At 35.8% G+C, this 23604-nt stretch overlaps 1 protein-coding gene across 1 annotated transcript; it reads right to left on the bottom strand.

Moving 5' to 3' along the window:
* Nucleotides 1–762: 762 nt before the first annotated feature.
* Nucleotides 763–12639, bottom strand: LOC132131362 (SLAM family member 9-like). Its single transcript, XM_059543386.1, has 6 exons — nucleotides 12627–12639; nucleotides 3424–3738; nucleotides 2509–2817; nucleotides 2282–2395; nucleotides 1646–1725; nucleotides 763–819 (listed from the first exon to the last, which is right to left on the bottom strand). Exons 1-6 carry the CDS (start codon nucleotides 12637–12639, stop codon nucleotides 763–765), a joined length of 888 nt encoding a protein of 295 aa, XP_059399369.1.
* Nucleotides 12640–23604: the final 10965 nt, after the last annotated feature.

Here is a 23604-nt window from a genome sequence, read left to right as displayed (position 1 = left end):
ATACATCTAAATGCCACGTCCGATGAAGCTTTTGCATTTCCTCTGTATTGAAAAGATGAGTTTGTTGATAATGATTTGCCTGGTAACAGCCCAAATGTTTTATTATTCTAAATAACTGATTCCTTTAATTAAAAACAACTAGTTTGAGATTAATAGACCTATCCCAGGGGTGTCAAACTCAGTTCCTGGAGGGCCGTAGCCCTGCAGAGTTTAGTTCTAACCCTGCTCCAGCACACATATCATGTAGTTTTCAAATAAACCTAAATGATTAGATTAGCTGGATCAGGTGTGTTTAATTAGGGTTATATCTAAACTGTGCAGGACTGTGGCCCTCCAGGAACTGAGTTTGACAACCTTGGCCTGTCCCATTTTTGACTCCCTCCCACTGTTAAAATGTAACTAAGTAATTTTTACTCTGAGTAAATTTTAAATGAGCTACTTTTTACTTTTACTTGAGTTGATTTTTTAGACTGGTACTTTTACTTGTACTTAAGTAAAATTTCATTAATGTAATGGTACTTTTACTTGAGTAGAATATTTTTGTACTCTTTCCACCTCTGTATATATATATATATATATATATATAACCGTTTGGTTCTCTATCTGTATGACAGCAGGCCAACATTTTGTCAGCAGAGTTTGTCATGTTTCATTGTGTTATCAAAAGTAGAACATATCAATTTTATTTGGCTGGACATTACTTAATATCACTGCCACAGAATGAATCACACAGCTGGATCTGATATTAATATTAATGATGGATCATCTTCTGATGCTGACAGACACATACTCTACTACTTGATTCTCCTCTTCAACATCCTGTATAAAAACACATCAGAGAAAGACACAATTAAATATTTGATATTAAATAATCATCAATATTTGGAAAAGAAAAGGTATTGAATATTGTATTGTGTGGTAATACAAGCAAGAATTGCACAACTATACATTAAATTATAACCACGACACAAGATGAATAGGAAAAATGACAGTTTTGTAATTAAAAAAATATTTTGATAATAGTTAAATAATTTTAATACTCTCTTCCCTTTAACAGTTAATCAGTATATTTATTTTCCTTTCTTCTGCAGTAATTCTAGTTGTATTTTATTAGTTGGTCCCTGCTGTCTGACACTTTTAATATTTGTATTTATTTATTATAATATGTAATGTGATCCAGCACACTATGAAAGTTGATCTGGCTCCTTTATCCACCTTTAGATTCTCGAAGCCATAAGAAAACAATCATCTAGATGACCTGTACTCAAACGTCTTACACTCCATCGATAGAAAGTTAACCGTAAAAGGGTTTCTTTTGGAACTACATTAGCAGGCGAAAGTTTGTGAACCCTCTGCAGAATCTCAGCTATTTTTTTCTTGTGTACTAAATGTAAACATCTTTATGTAAGATATCTTACTCAGGACAGTACTAAATAAAAAAATAACACGCATTTTGTATGATTTCCTTTATTTTGTTAAAATTATACACATTTCACAGATTCTGCAGGGGTTCACAAACTTTTGCATAGCAAAGAAAATATGTGATACTGATGGATCATTATCATTCAGACAAAAACACAAGCTGAAACTCACTGCTGAAATCATACACACACACACAACAGAAATGAATAATAAATGATCTTACTGATGCATGCGCTTTTCTTTCGTAGAACATTGGATCATGAATCATGACAGTAAAAGTGATCTCATCTTCATAAGTCTGACCTGTTTGGACGACAGAAATAGATTAACACTACATGACTCAACTTTTCTTTTTCTTTTTCCTTTTTTGTTCTTGTATGAGTTATTGTTAGGGCTGTCAAAGTTAAAGCGTTAATGTACACAATGAATTCAATAGTTTTAATGCTGCAAATTTTAGAACTGCATTAATGAATTTAATTTAAATGACCTTATTCTATGCTACAAGCAGAGTTAAAACGGCAAATAACAGACTCAGTTTTTGTTTGTGAGACGAGTAAAAAGCTGCACAAGCTAGATCAGTCAACAAAACAATAACCACACACTTTATTAGTAACTAAATGGTGTTACGCTGTCAAAAAAAAGAAAAAAAAGTAGAGGTACAAAGAAGAAATTAGGGTGAGGACTATTTGTACTCTAAAAGGTACAGTTTTGTACTTTTCTTTCTGAGAGTATACATACATAAATGAAATTACATTATAATATGGGCTATCAATTAATCATATAATCATATTAATCATATAATCATACTTCATATATTTAGAGGAGATTTGAGTATATTATTGTTTGTTATAACACTTGCCTTCTTCATCAGTCTTTCTACATTTCCAGCAGATGCAGAAGATCGCAAATCCAGCGACAATCAACAGAGATCCAGCAACAGGAGCAGAGTTCAACTCTATCAGAGAGACGGAGACTGGAGGAACAGAAGAAGAGTAAAAGACTGACGGTCATTAATGTAAGTGACTGAATCAGTCTGATCTACAACAGAAGACAGAGATCAGCTCAATGAATAACTTGTGGAAGAACCTGAACATGTGTGACAGAGCTGAGTGATGTCCAGATGTTGAGTCTGGTTGCTGATGGGATTGTTGAGCACACAGCTGTAGCTGTTTTTATCCTGATATTCCACCTCCAGAGGTAGAGAGAGACTGATGCTGAGATCAGACACACTGATGCTGGACAATAAACTGTTTCCTTTGTACCAGGAGAGAGTCACATGACCCACATTCACCACTGAACACACCAATGAACAATTCTGCTGTGAGGATGAGGAGGATGATGAAGATGAAGAGCACTGGGAAGAGTTACTGCTGATGACAGGAACAGACAGACGAGCTGAAACAAACAGAAATCCTGGTAAATTTAGTCAACAATCTTATTTTGAGCTCAATGTTCAGTGTTTTTACAGTCAGTTTGTGTTTTTATCTCAAAATAAAAAATAAATAAACATTTCAATATGTAAACAGTTATATAAATATTCTGGTTTCAGCACCAGTTAAGCTGAATTGATAGGATTTGAGGCATAATGTAGATTACCAAAAAACAAACAAATAACAAACAAATAAATAAATACAGTGAAATACTTAGAATGGAAGTCAACGGAGCCATCAGTAAATGTTAAAATACCGTAGTAAAGACACAGTACATAAACAATAGCTGTATAAACAAAAATCACTAAAATAATTTATCCAATTTTATAACTTTATTTCCTAGACATTTTAACTCCTTAAACCTTAAAGTTACATGTATACTATAATTACAATTTAAACCGTTTACAGCTGAAATAATACACAAGGTTTAACAAGAATTCATGTAAATGTGTTTATAAAATTATAGCCTTCACATTTCTGTTTTTAAGTCTTCCCAAAATTCATTTGACGTTAGTGCCTTCATCATATTCTTGAGATTTGACAAATGACAAGACAAATGATCTCTACTCACCATAGACAGAAACATTGAATGTTTTTGATGATTTTTTCGCTCCACTTATCACTAGTTCATAGAGTCCAGTGTGTTCAGTTGTGATGTTTGTGATGGTCAGAGATCCAGTTTGATCGTCCAGCTTCAGTCTGTCTCTGAATCTCTCATCAGTCTCATTATATGTGAAGATTTGCTTCTTTTTCTTCATTTTAGCTATGAGAGACTTTTCAGCTGCAAATGTCCACAGTATGTCGTCGTATTCATATATTTCAGTAAGATCAGTGTGGAAAGTAACAGAATCTCCCTCCGTCACTGACACTAAATCACCAAACACACCTGATCAACAAACAGAGATTAAAGTAATTACAAAAGTAGGACATTTTAATTAATCAGCTGTTATTATTTCATTTCTTTTTTGACTGACTAGAAGAACTTTTCGGTTTAGCTCTTGAAGATAAAGAAAAATAAATATGTAACATGTCAACTGTTGTCTTTAAACTGCTGCGCTAAACTGTTAACTTCTATCTTTACAGAGAATCAAACAGACAGAGAAATAATTTCAGTGCTTATAGATTGCAGAAATATTATTATAGTTTTAATTAATATGGCAGCAGCATTTATGAAAAAAAAGAAGACAGATGTATTTGTTCTGTTTTGGCTTAGTTTCTTGTCCTGTGTTTCCCTTTTGGTGCCTGTTTGTTCCAATGATTATTATTGCGTTCACCTGTTGTTAGATTAATTATCATATTTAGTCTGTGGATATACAGTATATTCCCTGTTTTGTTCAGTTCTTGTGTTTCCTGAGCTTCTCCCTCCTGTTTTGTGGATTATTGAATAATAATAATGATGATAATAATAACATTCAAATGAAATGCATTACTCCTAAAAGAAAAAAAAAACATATGTTTGCAGTCATGTAAGTCATGGGAGTTTACTTTAGAGTAATGGAGCACTGGGAATAAACTTAATCTACCTTAAATGTAAAGTAAAACCAGGATCAAAATGGTTTATGGTTTAAATGTACATCTGCTTATTTCTAAACAAAATGTAAAGTTTGGTGCAACAGAAAGATTAGATATGCCTTGATTTAATCTCTATTTAAGATTCTTTTTTTTATGGTGCAACACATGCTTACTCTTTAATTTGTTTTAAATTCTCTGCTGTAGAGAAAAATCTATGTATAAATTTACATAATTTATTGAAAACAAATATAACAAATATTATTTTGAACAGAATTTTTAAAAATGGCCTGATATTTGAATGCACCTTAAAATAAGTTTTTGTCATTCTGAGTCTCCATGCAAATCATTTACATTTACATCCCGAAAGGGTGCTATTAGTGTTTAAAATCTATTTTTTAGTACAAAAAGTGTAGCACCACAGTTTTAACCTTTTTTCTGAGTATAACAGAATATTTTATTCTCCTTTATTACTCTGTGTTTTTTTTAATAAACCATAAAAATGTTTTTATAACTTACCAATCAGACGCCAGCAGCACAAACAGAACAAAACAAACATATGAAACATTTTCGTCAGTATTTCAGCGTTTGATCTGATGAAACTATCCGCTGAAAACACTCAAGCTATAATGAATCCTCCCTCAACAGTTTGACCCTCCTAGTTCACACGCAGCATTTGCATATCATATAATGTTATAATTCATCTGGGCCTTATTACCTCTTCTTAATGGACAAAACAATATTTTTATCGTTTAACATACTTTTTGTTAGGTAGCTGCCTGACTTTGTTAAATGGCTAAAAGCAGAAGAATGTTGTGTGAATTGTGTATATAATATATTTCACTGTAAAGAGCATAACTGCAGTTTTTAAAGTTGTTGTTTATCAGTCTTAGTGCTTGCACTGAAAAAAAAACAATAAGTAGATTTATAAAGTTTTATTTTGTATTAAATTAAGTCAAATCTACTAAAATAGGTTAGGTACATTTAGCAAAGGAATTGAGTAAATTTCACAAGGCAAGTTAGAGTTTCATGAGTAATAGCTATCTAGCCACTTTGTTAAATACGCACATACTCAAGTACATTACCCTCAGTTACAGATGATATAATTTACTCAAACAAGTTAGCACTGGTTAACAACCATGCTATTAAATCATGTGGTTCTTTTGCAAACATGTAAGTAAGCAAATATACAACTTGTTATCCTTTGAAAATAATATGTCCACTCGATATAATTATTATCCAAATGAACACTGAGACCTCGACACTTGGTACATCATACACAATGACGCTAACAATCAGTGAATAGTGTTTAAGTATGAATTGGTCATTTATTTAAACCCAATGAAAAAAAATCAACCATAAAACAGTGTAAGTACAGTGAAAAATTTAACATTTGTAATTATTCATGCCCCAGTGCATGATGGGCAAAATGGGATCATAACTTTGATATTTACTTAAAGAATCCTTTGTTAAACATAACAAACAATTCCAAGTATGCTTATAATTTCAATTTTAATTTCAACAAGCTTAAATGGAATAGGAATATATAATTTACTTTATTTTTTTTATTTTATTTTTTATTAATACCATAATCTAATATAGGAAGAAAAGTGGCCATCACCAGGTATTCTCTAGCGCGAATGAATAAGCATGATTTTGATCTGTAGAGAAAGCCAAGCTTTATCTTAAGCTTAGAAACCAGATTGCTAACATGGGTTCTGAAACATAGTTTAAAATCAATGATTACACCCAAATATGTATAACTGTTAACTAATTCAATTTCATTTCCTTCAAAAGTTGAGATGTTTGAAGAAGAAACTGGAAGCTGTCTTGAGTTTGTGAATACCATTATTTTTTACTTTTGTACATTTAAGACCAGCTTAAGCTGTTTTAAACGGTTCTGAACAGTATTAAATGCAGACTGCAAAAGTGCAAGGGCTTGTGCAGTAGATGATGCAGTACAGTAAATAACAGTGTCATCAGCATAAAAGTAATACATAGCATTCGATAGATTTTCACAAAGTTTGTTTATATAAATTGAAAATAATATGGGCCCTAATACTGAGCCTTGAGGAACCCCCTTGGAAATAGGCAAAAATAAAGACACAGAGCCAGCTATCCGAACACTTTGGGTTCTACCTGACATATAATTTGCAAACCAATCTACCGAATGCTTAGACAAGCCAATGCTCACTAGACCGTTCACAAGAATGCCGTGATCAACTGTATCAAAAGCCTTCGAAAGCAATATCAATTTATCACCTTCAATGCTTCAGATATGGCGCTATGTTTTTTCCTAAACCCTGATTGAAAAGGTGATAAGATATCATTTATATTTAAAAATTAATTTAGTTGCTCACCAACCAGGCACTCAAGGAGTTTAGCTAAAATACACAGCTTAGAATTTAATTCTTGCTTGAACTTAATGTAGAAATTACATTTGTTTATAAGTAGTATTTACTTCACCACAAAATAATTTTTATCAGTGTGGAAAAAACAAAGTACAAACACAGTGCCAGTTTTACTGAAGCTCATCTTCTAAGTCAAACTGAAAGCTGCTTTGGTTTGTGTTCTTCAGAAATGTGGTTTGATCTGTTGCATGGACAAACAGCTTGTAGATGAGAGGGGGTTTACAGAGCATGTGTGTTTAGTTTGTAGGTCAAGAGTATCTTCCTGTCCTGGAAAAAAAAACAAAAAAAACAAAAACAAAAAAAACCCTGACACTGTTTTGACACCAAGCTCCAAGAAGTAGGAATGGAAACCCTAAATTAATTATTAAATGAATTACTAAATTTAATTATTATTATTTTTTATGTAACTTTTGGACAGCAAGACTATTACATACTTAATAAACTAGTCAATAAATAAAGTTTGTTAGCAACAGTGCAGCATAGAAGCACTATTTTTATTTTATTTTATTTTTTTACTCAAAACTGATGAAAACTAAATAAATTATTAACAGCCATCAAAAAATAAATTGTAACTCATACATTGCATTGATTCTCAAAATTGACCAGACATTGACAGAAAAATAAGAATATGACCTGTGAAAAAAAAAAAAGTTAGCAAGAATACTTTGTACAAAGACATATTGAGCTGGAAATAACTTCTGAAACTAGAACTGTTTAACTGCAGGATCACTGCATGAGTATAAGATCATGATGCATATGCACACAAAGTATATGATACTTTCTTATTCCACAGTAATATCACTGTTTATTTTGAGCATTATGTGTTTAATATTTAGCAGTAAAGCAGATTTTCTGTAGAGCAGAAGTCGACGGTTTTATGTGAGCGGGAATGGAAAAAGCCCTTCAACCACACGCTACTGACAGACACACTTTTCACACCTCACACACACTCACAAACAGACATCAAACACAGACATTGAGCAGTACACATGCTCACTAATACGTTTTCTGTCCAACAGATAAACCACATTTGTGCACACACGTAAATAAAAGAATACATGAGAACACAGCAGGGTCTCATAAGTTTTGTATGTTTTTTTATGTTTTTTAAACACATGGTCTCTTTAAGACTTTAAGAGTCAAACATAAAAATGCTTCAGTGTATTATATGATTTACTTAATTTGTTAAAAGTCTTTGTATTACAAGGCAGATTCTTTTTAAGTGTTTAGGAGACTTTTCAGTCTTTAAGTATAACACGTATCCAACATAGATGTCACACAGGGTCTTGAACTTAGAAAAAGACTGAAGTTTGATCATCTTCTCATTTTGATTGGTGCATAATCCACATGATCGTCCTCTTGAACTTTCTAAAAACACATTACAAATGACATAATTATAGTAAATGAGGTATGTAATGTGATATATATATATAAGTAACAAGTGTTTCTTGCATTGTATAAAGATCGTATGGCTTTTATAAACCTGTATTGTGCAGTGGTGATGGATCATTATACAGGCAAAAACAAGTGCACACACATCTACATCTGCTGAAACGATATAAAGTCTCTCAACATAAATGAATCAATTATCTTACTGATGTCTGTGTGTTTCTTCTGTAGAACACTGGAGCAGCGTAAGTGATCTCTTCTTCATGTCTCTCAACTGTTTCAACAAGAAAAGATGCATTAAAACAACAAAACTCCATCCGAACTAACAATCAACCAACAAAAGTCATCATTAGAGATTTAATTTGACTCATCCAGCTGCATCCTTACACATGTAAATATTGTTTATAAATGGAGAAAGCTTGTTATTTTTTTTTTATTAATCCAGACTTTTGTTGATGATTTGCCTTTACAGTATTATGATGCAGTTTAATGTGCAGTGTGTGTGTGTGTGTGTGTGTGTGTGTGTGTGTGTGTGTGTGTGTGTGTGTGTGTATCAGTGACATGAATAAAGAGTGCTACCCAGTGTCATTATATACAAATACATGTGTAGTTTAATAATAAATAAAAAAATAATAATAAGTTAAGTCTCTAGAAATGTTCTGTTTATTCTTATAGAAATGATCTAGGGGGTGTTAACTGTGGAATAATGAGAACAGTTTTGACTCAATTCTAATTAGGACTATCACTTGACTAAAACATTTAAAATACACTATAATTGCTAAAGTCAGTCTATAACACTTGCCTTCTTGATCAGTTTTTCTGTGTTTCCTGCAGAAGCAGAAGATCACGACTGAAGCAACAATCAACAGAGATCCAGCAGAGATCAACACGATCAGAAACACAGAGACTAGATGAGAGTGGAAGACAGACATTAATGTAAGTGACTGAATCAGTCTGATCTACAACAGAAGACAGAGATCAGCTCAATGAATAACTTGTGGAAGAACCTGAAGATGTGTGACAGAGCTGAGTGATGTCCAGATGTTGAGTCTGGTTGCTGATGGGATTGTTGAGCACACAGCTGTAGCTGTTTTTATCCTGATATTCCACCTCCAGAGGTAGAGAGAGACTGATGCTGAGATCAGACACACTGATGCTGGACAATAAACTGTTTCCTTTGTACCAGGAGAGAGTCACATGACCCACATTCACCACTGAACACACCAATGAACAATTCTGCTCTGAGGATGAGGAGGATGAAGAAGATGAAGAGCACTGGGAAGAGTTACTGCTGATGACAGGAACAAACAGACGAGCTGAAACAAACAGAAATCCTGGTAAATTTAGTCAACAATCTTATTTTGAGCTCAATGTTCAGTGTTTTTACAGTCAGTTTGTGTTTTTATCTCAAAATAAAAAATAAATAAACATTTCAATATGTAAACAGTTATATAAATATTCTGGTTTCAGCACCAGTTAAGCTGAATTGATAGGATTTGAGGCATAATGTAGATTACCAAAAAACAAACAAAAAACAAACAAATAAATAAATACAGTGAAATACTTAGAATGGAAGTCAACGGAGCCATCAGTAAATGTTTAAATACCGTAGTAAAGACACAGTACATAAACAATAGCTGTATAAACAAAAATCACTAAAATAATTTATCCAATTTTATAACTTTATTTCCTAGACATTTTAACTCCTTAAACCTTAAAGTTATACTATAATTACAATTTAAACCGTTTACAGCTAAAATAATACACAAGGTTTAACAAGAATTCATGTAAATGTCTTTATAAAATTATAGCCTTCACATTTCTGTTTTTAAGTCTTCCAGAAATTCATTTGACATAAGAGCCTAACCGTAATCGTCAGTTTTGCTTTAAAAAAACATCAAGTAAATAAATATATATTTCTTTTTGATAATGAAACAATGTGCCACAAATGCTGTTGATGGAGCTCAACTTCTACCGAATACTGCTTTAATAAAATAAAAATATGTGAAGGACAAGACAAATGACATCTCTACTCACCATAGACAGAAACATTAAATGTTTTTGATGAGAGTTTAACTCCACTTATCACTAGTTCATAGAGTCCAGTGTGTTCAGTTGTGATGTTTGTGATGGTCAGAGATCCAGTTTGATCGTCCAGCTTCAGTCTGTTTCTGAATCTCTCATCAGTCTCATTATATGTGGAGACAAATTGCTTCTTTTTGTTCATTCTAGCTATGAGAGACTTTTCAGCTCCAAATTTCCACAGTATGTCGTCTTCTTCATGTATTTCAGTAAGATCAGTGTGTAGAGTAACAGAATCTCCCTCCGTCACTGACACTGAATCACCAAACACACCTGATCAACAAACACATTTTACACTGATTAAAGCTTCTGAGAGTTTACAAAGACTAAAATCTGATTATTTTTTATGGTTTGCATGTGAACTTGAAAACAACCAGAATAACAGCATAAAAAACAAAAACGAAGTGAAAGGTGAGATATATGAACAGACTACTGTTAAAATCACCACACAATTTTAAATACAGATAAACAAATCAGAGATTATAATTCTGAATAAAACTTGAATCTGTGGTTTATTATGTCCACCATGATGGATTCACCATTAATTAATGAATTAAAATGGCAGCAAATTTTTGTGAAAAAATAAATGCTAACCACATATAACAAACTATAACAAGCCTGAGATCCCCTTTACAGTATTAATATCACTAAATGTCTGTTTTAAACAAACACATGACCCAGCAAACAGTAATACTCTGGATTTTCATACAAAAGTTTCCAGTCTATTTAATTCATAAAAACATAAATGCATTAATCTCAGATATGAACTCAAAGCAAACAGGTTTCCAAAAACAGCAGTGTTTGTAATCATACGACTTATTAAGGAGCTTACTTTATAATAACTGAGAGATTAAAGTTAAGCTCTATTAAATGTAAAGTAAAACCTGGATCTAAATGAAGGTTTAAATATAAGTCTGCTTATTTTTTTAAATAGTTTAAAGTTTGATGCAACATAATTATTAGTTATGCCTAGATTTAATCTAGATTTAAGATTAATCGCGATGATGCAACACATGTCAAATCTTTCATTTATTTTAATGTTCTGTAGTAGATGAAAATCAATGTATAAAGTTACATGATTTATTAAAAACTAATGCATGATAATTATTGAAGATTAAAAGTGCCAGTTTATTTGTGTTTGATATGTTTAATACATATTTTAAATAAATGACGCCTTTAGATCAGTAGACAAATCAGCCTCACTGAACCCGTCTTTAATAATGTTCTTACACTGAAAAAAAAAATCTAATTTGAACAGTACTCTGTCAGAAAAAAAATATGAATACATAATAATAATAATAATAATAATAATAATAATAATAACACAAAAGCACTGGGGCAGTAACCTTTCAAAGAGTAAACTTTTGTACCTTATTTATCTTTAAAAGGTGCATAGTAGTATCTCAAGTATCTCAAGTATTTTATACCTAAAGTGTTCATATTAAAGTGTACCGCCTCAGTGACAGTTATTATACCTTTTTACTGTATGTCTCAAATTGTAGCAGCCGCTGTTATTAAAAAAAAAATGTTTTTATAACTTACCAATCAGACGCCACCAGCACAAACAGAACAGAACAAACACGTGAAACATTTTCTTCAATTGTTCAGTGTCTGATCTAACAGAACTATCTGTGAAAAACACCCGAGTATGAATCCTCCCTCAAAAGAGTTTGTTCCTCCTAGTTCACACGCTGCGTTTGCATGTGATATAATGATTTAATTCAGCTGGCTGTTATTCAGAATTGAGCTGTATATCTGTTGTGTATTTCAATTATCAGTTTTATTGAATAGAAAAACCAAAGTACAAAGTAAAAACCGTGGATGGTCTTACAGTGCCAGTTTTAATGACGCTCATCTTCCGAGTCAGACTGAAGGCTGCTGTGGTGATTTATTTAGAGATGTGGTTTGATCTGATAGATGGATGGATAAACAGTTTGTGTGTTAGACTGCTCACTCAGAGCAGAGGTGTTTAGTTTGTATGTGAAGAGTTTCTTTCTGTCCTGCTACTACTGTATGAACAGCTATTTAAGACAGTTCTGGAGATTTTTTTTTTATAATTTTTTTTCTGAGGTTGACAGAGGAAGAAGATGAAGATCCAGCAGATGGCGCCACTCGATATTGTGAATGAAAGTGATGAGAGTAGAGCAGTGTAAATATGAGACAAAGATTTTGGCAAAACCATTTCTCAGTCAATCTCTAATAATAGTAATTGTCTGTTTTTATCAATATATTTACAAATCAAGTCTGTCTTCAGGCCCTATAACAGGACTAGCCTGTGTTGTTGTGCTGATGTGATTCACTATCACTGCAGTAACAAGAGCAGGACAAAAAGAAGCTTTTGGAACCTTTGCTTCAAAAATGATTCAAAGCGCTGGAAACTCACGCTGGTGACCCATGCTGGCTTTTTCATTTCTATCTTGCAATAAGCTAATCAAACGGACACTCTCCATATTTCACGTGGTTGGCTATTTGCTGCAGGTCACACTTACAGGTGCACAGGCTCCAGAGTTAAACTCTGGATCAAACTCTGAGCTGACAGAGAGTGTTTTATTGAGCATTATGAAACTGATGAATCTGATCTAAACCAAGTTGGATTTGTTAGGTTTTGTCAACTCTAAACCTACTATGAAAGAGTTCCCTTTTCAAAACTGTTCTCACATGTTGCGTAAAACTCTGTGGGGAAACTCCTGTTTACTCTGAACACTGAAGTCTGATTGGTTCATGTTTGTGTGTCTAAATGTAAAAATGGCATTTCAGCTCACAAAAAAGGAGGAGTTGGCAGGCTATATGGGTTTGTGGTGAGTTACCAGGCTCGAGCGATCTGATGCTGGCACACGTCCTGCGTGCTTCACTCTGCCCATAGCAGTTTGATTCGCTGGTGCATTTCACACATGAGGATCATTGCCCCTCGTCTGCAGCGACGAGTTTGATCTCTTTCGGCAGATCAGAGGAAGAAGCTGTCGCTGATGACTTTATGTCACTGGTAGCTTTAGATGCAGACGACTGGGTTTGTTTCGGAGAGGATTCCTGGCACCCTTCTCCCCAAAGAGTCACCACGGGACAGACAGTGAACTGATCTGAACCCTCGCCAAGGCTGTGGAGGAACTCGGCATAGATTGTTTGGCTCCAGAAGAGCCCACCCACAACTGCTTTGACAATAGTCCCTGTCAGGACGTTGTAAATGAACTTACCAAGGCGAGGTACTCCCTCTACTCAGAGCAAATCCACTCTTCTGCTTCTGCCATCTTCACCTTGATGAAACTGAAGAAAAGGGATATGACAAGCTCCCCCCTCTGAAGATTGAAAGCCAAGGCCATGCACCCATCCAAGCCCTGCATGACCACTTGCGGGCCATGCTGGCTCAGCGCTGGACATGAAGGCAGTGCTTCAAGTGTTTCAAGCCAAACATCCCTCTGTGCAATAGACGAGTCTGGCCTGAATCCTGAGGATTTTAAGGAGCTGCACACAGCAACTGATCTGGCTCTGCATGCTACTAAGGCTACTGTTCAGGCAATCACAAGAGCATGGTGGACTTGGTGCTGCTTGAGCTGAATCTAACCGAGATCAAGGATGCTGACAATCACTTTTTTTCTTGACTCCCTAGTCTTCCTGTTATTCAGCCCTGCTGTGGACGGATTCGCAGAGAGCTTCACTGCAGTCGTCTACTTGAGTCGTCGCAGGCCATGCACTACTTCCTTCCTAAATGCTCCAGCTCGGCAGCTAGTTCAAGTCACCAGAGGTCTCTGTCTTCCCAGCCTCTGTCTAACCGTCTCCAGCTCAGCCTATGCCCAGATCAGAGCCTGAGCTCAGACAGCACCCTCAGATAGTTAACCTCCACCTCTTTCCTAAGCGCCAGGGACCCAACAGGTCACTGGTGTCCATATGTATTTCCAAGTCGGGAAAACTATTTTCTGAAGTAAATAAAAAAGTGCTGTTAGATAAAGAGGAGCATCACCATGTCTATACCAGATGAAACACTGCGATCTCTGCAAATCCATTAGCCCTTGTCAGGAGTAACACATGCATGTGGAGTATGTCATAAATAGTTTATGTTAAAGAAAGGCCTGCAAAATTAAATAACCCTTCAACACGTAAACACTGTATATTAGTATTCACAGAAAACCGAGGCGCAAACAGTACAAACACTAATAGTAAATAGGTTAAAAACATCCTATCGTATCCTTTTGATCTGCTCATTACTGAAGGTAATAATAATAATGACGGTTGGGCCGTTATTCAGATGTCTGTTCACTGACTGCCTGCTGCACATTACACACACAACTTTAATCAGCAAGCTTCAATCAGATTAACTGACTTCAACACATCTTCTTGCAACACAGTCATGACTGATCTTATCGTTTTTCTTATTTTTGGTTGCTGAATCAGTTCAGACTTCCTCCTGTGTCTGGACTGCATTAACAATAATACAGATGAGTTATAAACAACAGAGTTTGCATTCTTATGTCGATTTCAGGATTAGATGCAGTATTTGCAGTCCTAAAACAATTGTCTATGTTTCCTGCAGTGGCAGCACATCCCAACTACAGCAATCATCAACAAAGATCCAGCAGCAGCAGCAACAACAGGGATCAGCTCTATCCTGGAGGATGAGAAGGATAGTGTGAAAGATTCCACTGGAACGGCTAAAGAGTCTTCAACGAAAGAGATCAGGTCAGTCAATAATCACTAATATCAGCACTGCTATACCTGCAGATGTGTGACAGAGTTGAGTGATGTCCAGATGTTGAGTCTGGTTGCTGATGGGATTGTTGAGCACACAGCTGTAGCTGTTTTTATCCTGATATTCCACCTCCAGAGGTAGAGAGAGACTGATGCTGAGATCAGACACACTGATGCTGGACAATAAACTTTGCATCAGGACAAAGTAACCCAACTCACATTAAATAAAATATGAAAAAAGCTTGCAAAAAATACAGATTTTTGAGAAACACCCTTTAATCTTTTGGTTTAGTTTGCTGGATATAGCAAATGATCATAACATTTGAAACAAGATAATGGTCTATGCTTAATTTCATGAAGTGTGCGATTAATCACAATTAATTACAGAAAAATGGTGTGATTTAATTAGATTTAAAAAAAAAAAAAAAAAAATATATATATATATATATATATATATATATATATATATATATATATATATATATATATATATATATATATATCAATTGACAGCCCTAATATATATAGTGTATGTGGAAAAGTACAAAGTAAAAACTGTTTATCATCTCACAGTACCAGTCTTCTGACTCAAACTGAAATCTGCTGCAGTTTGATTTCTTCAGAAATGTGGTTTGATAAACAAGTTTAGTCTGAAAAAGTTTTTTTTTTTTTTTTTACAAAACGAATTAGTTGGAAGCACATGTAGTTACACCTGTAAGGAATTTCTGCTAAACAAACCTCTGCCAGTGCCAGCATACTGGCTGCATTTCATCAGACAGGAGTCACCCTTTAATGATGTTCCACTCCTTCAATCCCGAAACATCTCGAGGTGGTGGAGCAGTGGCAGGGCATCTCCCTACTGCCCCCTGCAGCCAGCCCTAGGATACATTTTTGCTCACATCTTGTCTTTTCTCTGGAATCAGAGCCAAAACTCCCCTGTTCTGCCTCCTCTGTCAGGTCTTTGAGGGCCTTTTTCAGTTTGGAGTCTCTGACTCCAAGGAATTTCAAGAGACGTTGGATGGATGCTCCAGTGAAGCCCCTTCACCTGACTTCTACCGGGAATGTTAATTCCCTCCACCTGGCTTGTGAGCATACAATGGACAAGTCTGCATACTATTCCCTATTCAGACTCTATTCCTTCTTCCCATGGCACTGTCAGTTCTGCCAAGATGACCAACACAGCAGAAGTGTACCAGAGCATGATGTCTGGCCAAGGTTGTGGTGATCTCTTGAGGGACCTTCAACTGGGGTTCGAGATTGGCACTCATGTTCCACCACAGCAAACATTGGTCCGACGGCGACATCGTGTGGCCGGCCAAAATAGTCGGGGTAGGACGGCATAAATCGGTAAAAATATGTAACACAGAACATTTCCTAAAAATGCATTGGCCCTCTTTTCTTTCTTTATCTTCTATTTTATTCTTTATTGCTTTTTTATTCATTCTTTTTATGGTTGATATTATGTGATGTATGTTTATACTTTTGTATGCTTTTGTGTTCTGCATTAATAAAAAATAAATAAAAATAAATCATGACCCTCTGTGAAATCCTTGTGGAATATGCAAAAGCTGTGCTTACACCTTGATTAATATTGCAATAATTAATTAAAGTGCACCAAGTAGTTTTTAAGAGGTTTTAAAGAGGTTGTGAATAGACGTCCACTGACGTCTTTTACACGTCTCGTCATGGTTTGTGAAAAGACGTCCAAGCAAGACTAGCAGGGAAAAAAATATATACAAAGTAAATATATTCACTTTATCTTGTTAAAAAAAATTATAATCACAAAGAGTGGTTAAGTGATTGCAAAGCAATGCTGCAATTTAATCATCATTTCAACCTGTTTTATGTATTTGTGTTATTATTTTTATAGAATCTATGCATATAAAATGTAAAACAGATATATACCCGATCACAATTTCGGTCTGAGTTGTATGTAATTGCCAAAACGGTGGTGCCAAGATGTAGACACAAAGCATACTAATATATTTCGTGTTATTACAAAATCCCGTGATAGGATAGATTATCTCGCGAGATCTCGCTTTTTTCCGGAAGTTCCGGAGCAGGCAACCATGAGGAGAGGACTCGAAGAGGACTCTTGGAGGGAGATGTATCGATTTATATTATATAAAATCTACTGTTGGGTAAGTACATTTTGTATTTGTGACACAAAGTATGCCTAAAATTAGCTAACGTTAGAAGGCTAAAAGTTACTTATATTTATGTATTTTTTATTGGTACGCTTTAATTAATTATTCAGGGGACATCACATCCCACCTGTCTTATCAGAAATGTCCTGTTCTCTTTCTCACAGTTACACACCCAGTTAAGAGTGTTTCTCAACGGCAACACATTAAAACACAACATCTTTTATACAATAAAAATACAATCTAATGCATTCTGATTACCTTTTTTATAATGTTTCATTCATGATTCATTCATCTTGGTCCAAGGGTTTTTTTTAGCTGTAGACCATAAAGATATTTTGAAAATAAGTGCATGTCATTTATCTCAAATTTTTTATTTAATCTTTTTTAAAAAGAAATGTATTCTCTTCCCTCAGATGCTGTGAAGAGATAGAGTCTCTGAGACTGATGCAGCGATGGCAGAACACATGAAGCTCGCTCCAGGAAGAGATGAGGGTGGAGGTTACAAGAAATGAGCCAAACAACTGTAGTGTGTTTAAGCGATAGTTCACCCAAAAATGAAAATAGTCATAATTTTCTCAACCTCATGTTACGATCATAATCATTTTTCCTACAATGGCAGTTAATGGATTGAGATCTGCCTGGTTACAAATATTCTTCCAAATATTTTTGTGTTTATAAGACAACGGTGAAAGTCAATGACAAGATTAATAAAGACATGATAAAAAGAAACCATCTTTTAACATTCCAGTAGAAAACACGTGAACACATTCTCAGAAATGTAATATTTGAATTCATGTCGGTTCTATATAGTTTAACATCATTTACGCTACTTTGATTTTATAAATAGCAATGATTTCAAACATATTTTATGATGAGGGTTTTATGTTTTATGATTTTCTTGTCACATGACAACAATGGCTCCTGCAAGGTGTATATGCCACATGTTCGAATATTAATAATATTCTTAATATTATATGATTAAAGTATTTAAAAATAAATGCAATTAATATTGATTTATATTATTATATATTTAAAACATTAATTAACAAACACTGCGAAAATATAAATTTTTGACAATAATAATGGACTTGAATCTAGAGTATTTCAGCACTTTTTATTCAGTGATGACCCTCATTAAATCATATTTCTGATGAAAATTGTAGGCCTGTAAACTTATTTCAGAAATCCAAAATGGATACAAAAATTACATTGAAAACACAAGACTTTTATCATCTTGAAGATTCGTTATTGTCCCAGTAAAGCAAACGTGAAAACAATATCGTCAGAACATAGAATGGTATACAGGTTTGAAACATGAGGATGAGTAAATGACAGAATTTTTCCTTTATATAATAATTCAGTATTTTGTAATTGGTATTTTAGTTTGGTTAATAGATGCTAAACTGTTCAAAAACAATAAAATGTGCTAAATCAGAACGTGCTTCTTTTTGCATATATCCTCAAATAATGTGTTATTATTTGTGATGTGCACTTGATTAAGATGTTTTATGGACGTTCAAGTCTGACTGAACCGATCTAGAACTTTTGTCAAGATGTGTTAAACCTCAAGACATAATTGATTGCCTTTCACGATGTTACACAGTGGGTGTGCGATTATTTTATATGCTGGCTTATATGTACATACACTTAAACTATGCAGCAACGCATTTAAACATCCCGAAGACGACGACGTCAAGAAATCGGCGCATTTGGGCGTACAGAAGACGTCAAAGACGTCGGTTCAACTTTCATTTTGGAACTATTTTTCAACCATGACGGGACATGTCAGACGGACGTCTTTTCAACGGTCAAAAGACGTCCGAATGTTTGCTGGGTACGAACTCCCGAACTGATTCAAATGATTCGCAATCCCCAAACTGACTCAAATGATTCGCGAACCCGCTTTGAACTCCCGAACTGACTCAAATGATTCGCTAACCCGCTACGAACTCCCGAACTGACTCAAATGATTCGCGAACCCGCTACGAACATCCGAACTGATTCAAATGATTCGCTAACCCGCTCCGAACTGACTCAAATGATTCGCGATCCCGCTCCGAACTCCCAAACTGACTCAAATGATTTGCGATCCCCAAACTGAACCAATTATTCGAGAACCCGCTTTGAACTGCCGAACTGACTAAAATGATTCGCGAACCCGCTACGAACTCTCGAACTGATTCAAATGATCCGCGAAGCCGCTCCGAACTCCCAAACTGACTCAAATGCGATCCCCAATCTGACTCAAATGATTCGCAAACCACGAACTGACTCAAATGATTCGCGAACCCACTCCAAACTTCCAAACTTACTCAAATGATTCGCGAACCAGCTCCAAACTCCCGAACTGACTCAAATGATTCGCGAACCCGCTTTGAACTCCCGAACTGACTCAAATTATTTGCGATCCCTCAAAGGGTGTGTGTGTGTGTGTGTGTGTGTGTGTGTGTGTGTGTGTGTGTGTGTGTGTGTGTGTGTTTGTGTGTGATTTATTGTGGAATAGATTATAAGGGGACTATATGCACATGGGATGTTCACTGGTCTCCACCCTCACAGCTTTAAGGATGAATTAGACAAAATGAAGCTGAGGTTTTCATTTAAACAATGAGACATAATTTAAACAATCACACCATCTGCGTCACACACCCCTAAAATCGTTTCAAAACCTCTCAGATGAGACTGACACAATACACTAAATACAATATCAGCTACACTGATTCACATGGCATTCTTTAACATGTTTTTCACATTGTAGAATAATGATAAATAAAAAAGTAGTAAAAATATAAAATAACACCTTTAATCTAATTTATCATTATATGATCAGATCTACACAACGTATGTCAGAGAGAATCTGTCAGTTTGGATCTCCTTAAAGCAGCCAAAGCATGTCTAAACTGAGCCAACAAGCTTTCATTGAGACATCTACTTGTAGACCAGGGCCCGGTTCCCCAAAAAGTTCTTATCGCTAAGTAGTTCTTAACCTATTCCTTAACCTCTCCCTTAACGTAATGACACGATTCCCAACACGTTCGTACGCTAAGTATATCTTCTGTAAGTCACACTTTTGTAAGGTTGGTCTGGACCATTCGTAAGCTCTCTCTTAGCGTTGTTTGAGCTCAAGACGCTAGTCACCTCCACTGTGCAGCAGTCTTTAGAAATCAGCGCAGCCCAGTACAAGTCAAACTATGGTATGTTGACAATGTTGTGGCTCAACAATGATTTTATGTTATGGACATTTTAAGACTAATAATAAAATATGTTCGCAATGGATACAGGCCTATTTATGAAATTGACTTTATGTGGTATCAGAACTAATATGGTGGTAATTAGCCTAGGCTATTTTGTAATGTAATTAAAGCGTTTAAATTGGCAATCACTTTTGGTAATTAAAATCTATCAAACAATTTGGCTCTAAATGGCTAAGACCTATAAATGGGTAAGCATGGTGGTGTCCAGTAAGCGACCAACTATGGCAGCGATCCAACGTGTCCTTAATTGAATCAAAGCCGGCACTGGACGCGGAGCCGTTTAGTCCATGTCAAAAAAAAATTTCCGGAAAAACTTAAGCCCTTTTGACATTTTGCCTGACGTGGCTATATTAAAAAAAAATTGCCTCCCAAGACAGCTTATTATGGAGCTGATGGACCTTCTCAGACCTGCACTTGCCAGGCAAACGCGGCAAAATTTTGCTTTAAGCCCCGAAGTTTTTTTTTTTTTTTTGCTACACAGAGCTTCATCGAGGTCGTGGGAGAGGGCTACGGTGTAATCAAGAACTTGGTGTGGAGGTGCATCCACACTGTCACCAACGCCCTTCTGCGCCATGCCGGGAATTACATCCTGGTGGATGGCACACTCATCACTATCGCCAATCCATCAGTGATTGATCAGGCGTACATATCGCGAAAGGGATACGCGGCCATAAACGTGCAGGTTATAGTGGACCATAGGAGTGTGATCTCCGACTTGGTGGCAAGGTCCAGCAAAACTTCAAGTTCCTCTGACGAAAAGCTTGGTGCCCTTTTTTACATTGCTTCCCCACCATATTCTGTATCTAACTCTCTCTGTTCACTGTAGATATGTTGCTTTTAATGAAAACATTAACAAATGGCAATCAATACCGCATTAAACAGAAGTAACTGCAGCTGCATGCCAATCAATTCTGATTGTAAAGTACCTTACCATTAATATAAAAGTGTATTACATAATTTTTAGAAGTCATTAAACCCATGTCAAGAAACGGCACAAGTGGCACAACGGGATAAGGAGGGTGGATGATTAGCGAGGGATACCCGGTTCGTCTAACCATCACAACATATCGTGTGAACGTATTACTGACCATTTGATAAAGTAATTTATAGTCTATATTTTACTGATAACTTAAACTGTTCTGTCGTTTGTGTCAATAACCAGTCTGTATGGCTGTTATCTACTTTTTTATTAACACATTCTCAACTACATGACCATTCTCTCGAGTCTCTCAACTCTCGCGATCACTATCCTAGAGCCATCCTCTACACTGACCATTTCAAAGGAATTGTCCGATGTATTCTTCAGCAGTACATAGCGAGTATCTCTATACTTAGAGTCCAGCTTGCTATCTTCCATACTCGCCACATATACAACGTCTCCTAACTTAAAGTTGTGTTCTTTGGCTCGTCTTTTCATGTATGCGTACTGCTTCATTTTCTTATTGTAACTTTCATGATGACTTTCAATGTCTTTTGTTTCTCTTTTGTCTGTTATGAGACTAGGCAACTTTGTATGCACGTCTCGTCCAAACATCAGATAAGCTGGTGTCTCACCCGATGCTCTATGTGGTGTGGATTGATAGGCAAGAAGAATCTTTGAGAGATCTTCTCTCCAATTCCTTCCCTCACTTTTAGCTGCTTTGAAGGCTTTCTTCAAGTAACGATGAAATCTTTCTATTTTACCATTACTTTTTGGGTAGTAAGTTGAGGCCTTAATGTGCTTAACTCCACAAGTTCTCAAAAATGCTTAGAAGACTTTATCAACAAACTGCTTCCCGTTGTCAGTAACTACTTCCAAGGGGTACCCAAATCGGGCAAATATTCTCATCATTTCTTTGGAAACAGTCTCAGAAGTAATGTCAGCAATGACTACTGCTTCAGGATATGATGTGTAGTAGTCTATAACAGTGAGTATATACACATTCTGAATAGGACCCACCAAATCAACACCTATCTTTGTCCACGGTCTGGGTGGTAGTTCTAATGGATGCAGTGGTTGATCTTCATGCAAGGGTTGATTCAGAACAAACGCATTACAGTTTTGACCATTCTTTCAACATCCGTGTCCATATTAGGCCAATAGAATTTGCTTCTCAAAAATTGCTTTGTGCGAATGACACCTTGATGTGTCTCGTGTGCAATTCTCAAAGCTCGCTGAACCAGCATGGAAGGAAGAACAATCCTCGCAGCAAAAGACCATCATGGGTTGACAACTCATCTGAGAAGCGTTTGTATGGGTGTAAGCTTTCAGGAATTGTAGCAGGCCACTGTTCTGTCTCCACTATGGAAATCAGCTGGGTCAAGGTAGTATCTTCCATTGTAGCTCTTTTAAGTTTATCAAGAGTCAAAGCTTGTACATCCATCATATTTACAGACAACACTCTGTCCATATACGTGTCCACGTAACTGTTTTCCTCAGTTTCTGGTAAAGGAAGTCTTGAACGTGAGTCTGCAACATTGTCTTTACCTGCAATGTGTTCAATCTTGTAGTCATATCGATACAATCTCAGTCCTAGTCTTTGTATTCTAGGAGGCAAAAGCTTTGACTTCTCTGGATTGAGCATATAAATGAGAGGTCGATGATCCATCCGAAGAGTAAATCTGCCTCCCCACAAATATGCTCTGAAGTGTTCCACTGCTCATACGCATCCTAGGGCTTCCCGCTCTATCTGAGAGTAACGCCTCTCTGTGGGTGTCAGAGAGCGGCTTGCATATGCTACAGGTTTCTTAGCTACATCTTCTTGTGTCTGAAGCAAAACTGCTCCAAGTCCGACTGGACTTGCATCACTAATCACAACTGTTGGAGCGCTTATGTTGAAGTATGCTAGGCATGGCTAACTAGTTAATTCTTTTTTCAGTCCTTTAAATGTATTTTCTGCCTCAGATGACCACTGCCACTCTTGACCTTGTCCGGTCAGTTTTCTGAGAGGCTCAGATAGATTTGCATAATTGGGAACAAACTTCATCAAAAATCCACAAGTGCCTAAGAATGAACGTAACTGTGCAACATTTTCGGGTCTGGGAGCGTTACAAACTGCTTCAACCTTTAGCGGATCTGGTTTTATTCCTTCTGCTGTGACAACATGACCCAAAGTCCGAAGAAACATTTTTCTTTATTCAAGGTGATTCCTTTTTTTGAATCTTTGAAAAACATTTCTCAGTCTTTGCTCCAGCTCATTTTCATTTTCAGCAAACACGACCACATCATCCATGTAGCACACCACACCTGGCATCCCACATAACATGGAGTCAATGGCTTTCTGGTATGCTTCGGGAAAACTCG

This window comes from Carassius carassius, chromosome 48 (assembly GCF_963082965.1).
Source record: "Carassius carassius chromosome 48, fCarCar2.1, whole genome shotgun sequence".
Classification (NCBI taxonomy): domain Eukaryota; kingdom Metazoa; phylum Chordata; class Actinopteri; order Cypriniformes; family Cyprinidae; genus Carassius; species Carassius carassius.
The sequence above is the reverse complement of the archived record's forward strand: the minus strand, read 5'-3'. Positions and strand labels throughout refer to the sequence as shown.